Below are 9,784 nucleotides of genomic sequence, written 5' to 3' on the forward strand. Positions count from 1 at the left end.
TCGATGTAGCTCTATCACATCCATGTTTCTCTCTCTCTCTCTCTCTCCCTTTGTCCCACTCTATCTGATAATAGGTAGAGAAATATCCTTGAATCAGGATTTTTAAAAAAGCACAAATATCAACTAGGTATGTAATCATAGATTCTTTTACTAAATATCTCCCCCTCGCCAAAGAATTCATGAAGACCATAAAATTTTCCAGTCTTAAATTGCTCGATTTCCACATCCTTTCATCCCTCCAAAGTTTCAGCAATTTTCCCTGAAAAGAAGAGCAAAACTAGAAGCAAAATCCCAAATTCCAAAAATTTTTGTGCCTGTTTTTACGCAGTTTCTTATGGCACGGCAGCAAAGTTAATAATATGATCTTCACATAAGAGTTGAATTTTTATTGTTCCAGCATGTATACAAGGTGAGGTAAAATTGGGTTCACAGTTTTGAGTACCCCTAACAGTTTATTCTTGTATATATTCTTAGTCATTGTATTATTATTTACTTTTTTATCCTCACCCGAGGACATTTTTTTACATTTAACTTCTGACAGAGCAGAAAGAAGAGAGGGAGGAAGAGAGAGAGAAACACTGATTTAACACGTGGACTGGTTGCCACCCACAGGACCCCAACCCGGCCGGGGACAAACTGCAACCGAGGTACGTGCCCTTAGCGGGAACCAAACCCGGGCCTCTCCGGTCCGCGGAGTCCGCCGCTCTAACTGCCGAGCCAAACCCGCTAGGGCCCATTGTATTATTTTTCCATACAAACGACCATAAACCTACTTTCTTCCAGCCCTGTATAAATGACATGGCTTTTAAAAATTGTATCTAAGTGACCATTTTTTTCCTTGCTTATTCTGATTCAAGCATTTTAAAATCAAAACCCACATTTAGTAAGTTTTCCATTTCGTAATTCAACATTATAGAGCACCCACCTTAGCTTATTATTAATCTTAAATACATGGACTTGAAATTGGAAACAACCTAGCCGGCAGTAAATGTCAGGTGGGGACATTCTGAAGTGGGAGTAAAGCTCCAAGGGGGCAAGGTTCGGGCGGCGGAAGCGAGCAGGCCCTTTGTCCAGCTGGGAGTTATTGTTCAAGGGAACAGATGCAGAACGTCCTCCGCGCGGCGGCGTCCCCGCCAAAACCCAGCCGGAGGGAGCAGGGGCTGCGGGGTCGCCCCGCGGGAACCCCAGCAAATCCGACCCTGCGCGCAAGGACGAGTTTCAAACACTGAGCTCCGCACGGCCACCGCGACCTGGGTGCATCGTTAACCCTGGTTGTCTCTATCGCCACTGTTTGTTATCATGCACCCCACAAGCCTAAATGCGCCGCCCCCGGGCCGGCCCGCACCCGAAGCAGTTGGGAGCGCGGCCCGCACGACCGGAGCACGCAGGCGGGCGTCTCGGGCGGGGACGCGCAGCCCAGGACGCGCCGCAGCGGCAGAAGACTTTGGCCGGCCGGCCCGGCTGCCGGGAACCCGCAGCGCTCCGCCGCCAGGACTCGCGGCGCCGAGGCGGGCCCGCGCGGGGGAGGGCGGCGGCGGGGCACGCGGCGTCACAAAGCCGCCGGAACGCCTGGGTCCGCTGCGAGGGCCGGCGCCCGGGGACCCACTTGCGGCCCGCCCTCCGGGGAGGGTGGCGCGAGCACCGCCTCCCCGCCCCCGGCCCCTCCCCCGGGGAGCGTCCTCTGCCCCCTGTCGGGGCCGCGGCTTCCCGGCAGCTCGCGTGCCGCAAAGCGTCCTGGGAGGGCCGCGCCGGAAGGACGCCGGGCGCTCGGCGGCGGCGAGCTTATAAAAGGGAAGGAGCCGGCGGCGGGCGGAAGTGGGCGGTTCAGCTGCTCCCGGCGCTGTTGTTTGGGCTTCGGACCTCCCGAGGGGCGTTCTCTGGAGCGCCGCCGGTGCAGGCCGCAGTGACAGGCCGCTCGCCCGGCGCACCCGCCTCCCTCCCGGTGCAGCGACTGCTCGCGGCCTCCGCGACCTGCAGGCCCAACATGGCGCAGGAGGTGTCGGAGTTCCTGAGCCAGAACCCGCGGGTGGCCGCCTGGGCGGAGGCGCTGCGCTGCGACGGCGAGACGGACAAACACTGGCGCTACCGCCGGGAGTTTCTGCTCCGCAATGCCGGGGACCTGGCCCCCACCGGCGACGCTGCCTCCACTGACACGGAGGAAGCTGCCGACGCCGGGAGCGGGACTCGCAGTCGGCAGCTGCAGCAGCTCGTCTCCTTTTCCATGGCCTGGGCCAACCACGTCTTCCTCGGGTGCCGGTGAGTGAGGGAGCGCCCCGAGCAGCGCTCCGGGTTTTGTCTGCAGCCCCCGGCTGCGGCCCCGAGCCGGCTGCGGGAGGGGAAGTTGGGAAGCGCGGGAAGCGCGGGCCCGCTGCCCTCTAGGGTGAGAAGGGCGTCCCGCCGGAAGCCGACTTGGTGAAACCGTCTGTGGTGGCCCCAGTGGTGGGGGGCTGCTGCCGACCCTGCTCTTGTGACCGACGCGAAGTTGAAGGTTGATCCGGAGGGGCCCCGCCTCCCAGACCCTGGCGCACTTGTTTCTGGGGTTCCGGGAAACCGCTCCCGGCGGTTGATATACTTTCTTGATTACAACCAGGAAATGCCTGTCTTCGCACACCAGAAGTAGTAGCTTAGAAAAAACACTTTACAAGTGGCTTTTCCTTCTTTTTCAGGTACCCTCAAAAAGTTATGGATAAAATACTTAGTATGGCTGAAGGCATCAAAGTGACAGATGCTCCAATCCATACCACAAGAGACGAACTGGTTGCCAAGGTGAAGAAAAGAGGGATATCAAGTAGCAATGGTTAGCAGATCATAGATGTGAACATACATAGGAGTTTAGAACATAAGTTTGATATAATTAGGAATTGTTGTTGTTATTTTTTAACGAGCTGGAATTTATATAATGTTAATGAAGTTGAAATGTTAAACCTAAATTATGTGTCTGTCTTTTAGGCTCTGAATTTGATAGTTCCCTTTAACTGCTTTTTGATTTTGAAGTGTTAAATGTCTATGCTGTTGATTTTTTAAATATTAGAAATTAATGATGTTATTCAGTGCTGTTTAAGAAACTAATGAAGTTATTCTACATGTTTTTGTTTGTCTGTTTTTAAATTAAGGGGCCAGGAAAGGCCGCCTTTTTTGAGAGAGAGAGAGAGGCACATCGATAGGTTGCCAATTGCATGTGCCTGTACTGGGGATGGAACCTGTGTCCTGACTGGGAATCAAACCCTCCACCTTTTGGTGTACAGAATGATGCCTCAACCAACTGAGCCACACTGGCTAGGGCTATTCCACCAGTTTTAAAGAAACTACTGGTCCTGAAATATTTTTGCCTTTATTTTAATGAGTATCTGTCTTGTACATTTTCAACTGATGTGCATGAGGTAGACTTAGTCACATATCTGTTTTCTTTCTTTTTAGAAGGGGTAGAAGAGCCAACAAAAAAACGAGCTATAGAAGGAAAACACAATTCTGCAGTTGAGCAAGATCATGCAAAAATTTCTGCCAAAACAGAACATGCATCGGCTCAGCAGGAAAACAGCTCAGCGTGTACGGGGCCATCTGCCAAATCAGAGAGTAGTGGGAACTCCACTCGGAGCTCTGGCACCTCCAATCAGAGTAGTTCTACAAGTGATGGAGATCGATCTGTTTCCAGCCAAAGCAGCAGCAGCAGCATTTCTTCTCAGGTAACAACGGCAGGGTCTGGAAAAGCTTCTGAATCAGAAGCCCCAGATAAACATGGTTCAGCATCATTGGTTTCTTCGTTGTTGAAATCCAGTGTGAATAGTCATGTGACCCAGTCCACTGATTCCAGTCAACAAAGTGAATCACCTAAAAAGAGTGCTTTGGAAGGCTCTTCAATCCCAGCTTCTGCAAGCATCTCAGAGATTGAGGTGCCCTTGTTGGGCCCCTCAGGGAGCTCAGAAGTCGAGTTGCCACTGTTGTCTTCTAAACCTAGTTCAGAGACAGCTTCAAGTGGGTTAACTCCCAAAACCAGTCCAGAGGCAAATGTTTCATCATCTGTTTCTAAAAACAGTTCCTCATCAGGCACATCCTTACTAACTCCCAAGAGCAGCACATCAGCAAATACATCGATGCTGACTTCCAAAAGCACTTCACAGGTAGCTGCATCACTATTAGCTTCCAAGAGCAGCCCACAGACCAGTGGCGCTCTCATTTCCAAAAGCACTTCCTTAGCAAGTGTGTCCCAGCTGGCTTCTAAGAGTAGTTCTCAAACTAGCACATCCCAGTTGCCTTCTAAAAGTACTTCCCAGTCTAGTGAGAGTTCTGTCAAATTCTCTTGTTGCAAGTTAACCAATGAAGATGTGAAACAGAAGCAACCTTTTTTCAATAGACTATATAAAACGGTGGCATGGAAGTTGGTAGCTGTTGGTGGCTTTAGTCCCAGTGTGAACCATGGAGAGCTCCTAAACGCAGCTATTGAGGCTCTGAAAGCAACACTAGATGTGTTTTTTGTCCCGCTAAAAGAACTGGCAGATCTGCCTCAGAATAAGAGCTCTCAAGAAAGTATTGTTTGTGAATTGAGGTGCAAGTCTGTGTATTTGGGCACTGGCTGTGGAAAAAGCAAAGAAAATGCAAAAGCAGTTGCATCCAGAGAAGCATTGAAGTTATTTCTCAAGAAAAAGGTAGTGGTAAAAATATGTAAAAGGAAATACAGAGGCAGTGAAATAGAAGACCTTGTGCTCCTTGACGAAGAATCAAGGCCTGTAAACTTACCTCCAGCATTAAAACATCCTCAAGAATTACTATAATATGTGCAAAATATCACTGCATACAGTATCTGGTATTGGAAGAGAAAAACTTGCTTTTGTATAATATAAACACAGGCTTTCACAAATTTTGTATTGCTTTTTTCCAGTTTTGCAGAAGATTTATTCTACTTCTCTCTACACAGTAGAAGTTGTAAATAATTTATGAATGACAGTACACGTTAAGAGATATGCATTGACAGCATACCAGTATGCTGTTTTATTTGCTGAAGAAAATACTGTCTTCTATTTTTAATGATACATTAGGTACGGTGTGTAGTTCTGTAGAGTCTTAAAACTTTTGTACTGCTTTTGATTTGGTGAAAATATATTAAGTTGTCTACCATGCTTTTTTTTTCCCCTAGTGGAATAAACCTCCCACATCAAGAAAAAGGGACCATAGTATTTGAATGTCTGAAAGTCCGAAACTTAAGGTTTTAAGAATGTTGCCCATAATGTTGAATGTGTCTGTTAAAGAATAAGAAAAAAATAGTTGCATCAGACTATTTTTATGAGAAGTTGTAAGCATTTTTTAGATAAAAAGCAGTGTAAAGTACTTAAGGTTATTTTATTCTGAAGTTGTGTAAAATTCACCATGATTTCGACCACTGCAGATTCTTTAAGTGGGTTAATAATTTATGTTTTGAGGTAAAATAAAATTTACACTTTTTCTTAAAAGACATAAATGTGGGTTTCTATATTAAACATATTTTGTGACTACTGCTATTAACAGATTGATTTGTTTAGATATTAAATGCTTTAAGCTATTTTACCTTTTCAAGAAGTTGTGTTTTTTTTCCACTTATGTCAGAACCAATTCTTGCAAATAAACTTCCCACTACTAGTCACTATAAATAACCAAGTAATCTTTCATAGTTGATATAAACTTTATAAGTAGAGAAGGTACAGTTTGCAAATCTAGAACTGGGTGGGGTTTTTTTGTTTATAAATCTTTAAAGAATACTGGGAAGAGTAGAGAGCCATGCTTAACTCTTTAATGAGCCTGTTCAATTGAATTCCATTTGTTAGTGATGAAATGGAATCCTGGTTTTTGTGTTTTGGGTGATTTTAATTGTATTTCTCTATTGTGGCATATTTCATTGTTCTTCAAACTGGCCCAAGATGTTTCATTATCTTTTTGGCTTTTCTTCTGGCTTTCAAGATATTGCTCGTTGAGCAGTAATGGTGATAATGAACAGGAAAAAAGTCAAGAAATGACCTTTCTCCTGCCAGTTATATTAGAATAGGAAAACTGAACATAACCAGCACAACTGAAGTATATAGAAGTTATTTTTATTTTATATTCTAGAACTAATAGGCAAGGGTACTTTATATACTTGAAATAATTAGAGTTGTTTTTATTTTACCAGATAACCTTTATTGTTTTTTAATGTTTATTGATTTTTTTTTTTTTTTTTAGAGAGAGAAACATTGATTGGCTGCCTCCTGCACACCCCCTACTGGGGATTGAGCTCCAAACCCTGGCATGTTCCCTGACCCGAAATTGAACCAGGACCACTTAGTCCATGGGACAATGCTCAATCCACTAAACCACACTGGCTGGGCTCACCAGATAACCTTTAAAATACTGACTTGAGAATGTTAAATTGGATAACAAAGTTATGTCCATATTCTATAAATGGGTTGTAAGAAGCAATAACATGAATATGTGAAAGCACTTTTAATTACCTTTCTTTCCTTAGGCTTGGAATGTCTATTTTGTGGGACAATGATTGTCAGAAAAACAAGTTAGACATTACAAAGAATAGATATGTAATGTATCTAATTAGGTAGTTTGGTAATTTGCTAAATTGGCTTGTTTCAAGTTAATATAAAAGTTATTGAAAATATTTTAAACACTGTTTAATTTGTAAACATTCATTTACTATAAACTTATTAAAAACTTACAAAATTCTCTTAATCAGATTTTTAAGGATTCATGATTTAAGAAAAGTGCACATTTTATAATTCTTTAAGATAATATATAGTACAGAAGAAAGCAAGCTTTGAAATCTGTTACTGAGAATCTAGGCTCCCTCTGGGAATTTAACCTTTATTTATTTATTTATTTTATTCTTACCCGAGGACATTTTTTCATTTTTTGTTCACATAGAGCGGGAGGGGGAGAGAGAAACATTGACATGAAAGGTACACATCGAGTGGCTGCCACCCGCACAACCCAACCAGGGCCGGGGACAAACCAACTGAGGTACATGCCCTTAGCGGGAACCGAGCCCGGGTCTCTGAACCACAGGCTGACGCTCTAACCGTTGAGCCAAACAGGCCAGGATGGAATTTAACCTTTAAAGTTCATCTGTCAAGTAGGACTAATAGCTGCCACAGAAATGAGCATTGAAGGTAATACACTTCAAGTGCCCGTACAGTGCAGTATACCTTAATTTATTAAGTGCTTATACATGTGTTTCTGATTTCCTCACAGCCTTATGAGTAGCTATTCTATTTGGCCCATTTATCAGATGAAACAAAAATAATTTGGTAAAAGATGAATTTCAAATCCCTCGATTCCAGAGCCCAAGGTTTTACTACATTGTATTGCTTACCTTTCTTCTCCAAATGCTAAAATTTCTGAAAATCCCCCTCAGACTGTTTTCAACTACTTTATTGTTGGTGACCACAATATCTTCAAAGCCTTGTCCACTTGAAATGAGTCATGTCAATAGCTCTTCTGTTTATTAGTGCTTCTCCTTAGTACTTGCAGGTTTTGAATATTCTTGGTTAGGGAATTATCTCACGCTTGTAGTTGAAGTTTGGTTTTAAAAAAAAAAATTCTATAATAGTTTGCAATCAAGTTTAGTGAATAAAATAGATTACTAAGATGAGAAACTGAAATTTTTTTTTTTAATCCTCACCTGAGGACATTTTTCCATTTTTGTTCAGCTAGAGTGGGAGGGAGAGAGAGAGAGAGAGAAACATCGACGTGAAAGGGACACATCGAGTGGCTGCTACCCGCACAACCCAACCAGGGCCGGAGACAAACTGCAATCAAGGTACGCGCCCCTAGCAGGAACCGAACCCAGGTCTCTGGGCTGCAGGCTGACGCTCTAACCACTGAGCAAAACTGACCAGGGTGAGAAACTGAATTTTTGAAGCAGGTGAGACGATGTCCTGAGACTGGTTTTTCTTGGCTGCTAAAATCAGGATTTTTAAATTTTTAATGATAAAGTTTGAAAGTTGACTTTGAAGAATGGTGGTGTCATTTAATTCAAATTCTTGGGCCTGCTGGTGCTGCTATTGGCTGGAATAATTATCATAAGGATATAGAATTCCTATTTTCCATTCTTTTTTTTTTTTTATCCTCACCCGAGGACATTTTTCCATTTTTTGTTCAGATAGAGCGGGAGGGAGAGAGAAAGAGAGAAACATCGGCGTGAAGGGACACATCGAGTGGCTGCCACCCGCATGACCAACCAGGGCCGGGGACAAACTGCAACCAAGGTACATGCCCTTAGCGGGAAATGAACCCGGGTCTCTCTGTACCACAGGCCGACGCTCCAACCGCTGAGCCAAACCAGCCAGGGCTCCATTCTTAATTCTTGCAGCACCTCTTTGGACTATGCGCAGGAGTGGGATTAGCAACGAAGAGGCCCAGTGTAGATAGTAGCTTCCTTCTGCAACAGGTATTAGAGTGGACGTAGGAGGAAAGCCACCTGTTTACTACAGAATGAAATGAATCTATTTTTAAGTAATATGCCATATTAGAATTAGCCCAGCTGGTGTGGCTCAGTGGATTGTGTGTCGTCCTGTGGACTGAGAGGTCCCCGTTCAATTCCCAGTCAGGGCACATGCCCAGGTTTCAGGCTCTATCCCCAATTGGGGCATGCAGGAGGCAGCTGAGCAATGTTTCTCACATGGATGTTTCTCTCCCCCTCTATCTCTAAAATAATTGTGATTTTTAAAAATTTTTTTCTTTTATCCTCACCCGAGGACATTTTCCAATTTTTTGTTTAAATAGAGTGGCAGGGAGAGATGGAGAGAGAGAGAGAAACATCAACATGAAAGGGACACATCGAGTAGCTGCCTCCTGCACGACCCAATCAGGGCCGAGGACAAACTGCAACCAAGGTACATGCCCTTAGCAGGAACTGAACCCAGGTCTCTCTGGACCGCAGGCTGATGCTCTAACCGCTGAGCTAAACCGGCCAGGGCAATTAATTTAATTTTTAAAACAACATTAAAGAAATAATTTGTAATTAGTAGGGACTTAGGTCAGGCTTAAGGGACTATGACAAATTAACATTAAATAACACTAAAAGCTACCCTTTATTTTTAATTGTGAAATATAACTGCAGAAGTCCATAAGGTCCATTTATATATAAAGTCCAATAATTATTCATTGACCACATATCATTTACCTAGGTCAAAAAATAGAACTGTCAGCACTGCAAGAAGTCACCATGTGAAGAGCTATCATTTATTGGATACCCACTACATGTTGATGTTCTACATGTCTTATGTAAACCTTTCCAAACCCTGTGAGGTGGTTGGGGTTGTCGATCCTATGTTATAAATTAGGACACCGATGACCATTATGATTGTTTCCATCAAATCACAGAACTGAAATGTTGAAGACTGAACAATGGCTTGGTTCTAATTTGAGGCACTGTGTGTGAACACCAATGAGACAAGTTGTCCCATGATATTTGTTTCCTGTGTTCCAGAAAATAAGTGTCATCACACTTTGAGGAAAATTTGAGAAATTTTAAACTAGGAAGCTTCTAAAGAAGTAAACTTTAAAGGAAACTACTCAAATATGTATCTGAAATAACCATTGTAAAATATTTCCTGGATATTCTATTTGTAGAATGCAAAGGGACATTTTACAGAGGCGGTGATATAATCAATAGTTGAAGTAAGAATCCTCTCATTCCTCTTCATTTGCTTATTATTAAATATTTTTCTACACTAGCTAAGGAAAAAAGGATTCTTGTGAATTCAAAATTCATTGGGTTGAGCATCATCCTGTGCACCAAAAGGTTGCTGGTTCGATTCCCTGTCAG

General features: G+C 43.7%; 1 protein-coding gene across 6 annotated transcripts; it reads left to right on the plus strand.

Moving 5' to 3' along the window:
- The first annotated feature begins 1,820 nt into the window (after positions 1–1,820).
- Positions 1,821–9,456, plus strand: LOC118622872 (CDKN2A interacting protein). 6 transcript variants are annotated; one of them, XM_036250397.1, is made up of 4 exons: positions 1,870–2,256; positions 2,667–2,797; positions 3,418–3,683; positions 9,144–9,456. In XM_036250397.1, the coding sequence occupies exons 1-4, from the start codon at positions 1,985–1,987 to the stop codon at positions 9,153–9,155; spliced, it is 681 nt and encodes a 226-aa protein (XP_036106290.1). In that variant the 5' UTR covers positions 1,870–1,984; the 3' UTR covers positions 9,156–9,456. The 6 variants fall into 6 exon arrangements, with proteins under 6 accessions (XP_036106291.1, XP_036106286.1, XP_036106290.1 ...); XM_036250394.1 differs by lacking the exon at positions 9,144–9,456 and adding an exon at positions 8,270–8,489; XM_036250396.1 differs by lacking the exon at positions 9,144–9,456 and adding an exon at positions 7,642–7,680.
- Positions 9,457–9,784: the final 328 nt, after the last annotated feature.

This window comes from Molossus molossus, unplaced genomic scaffold (genome assembly GCF_014108415.1).
Source record: "Molossus molossus isolate mMolMol1 unplaced genomic scaffold, mMolMol1.p scaffold_m16_p_9, whole genome shotgun sequence".
Lineage (NCBI taxonomy): Eukaryota > Metazoa > Chordata > Mammalia > Chiroptera > Molossidae > Molossus > Molossus molossus.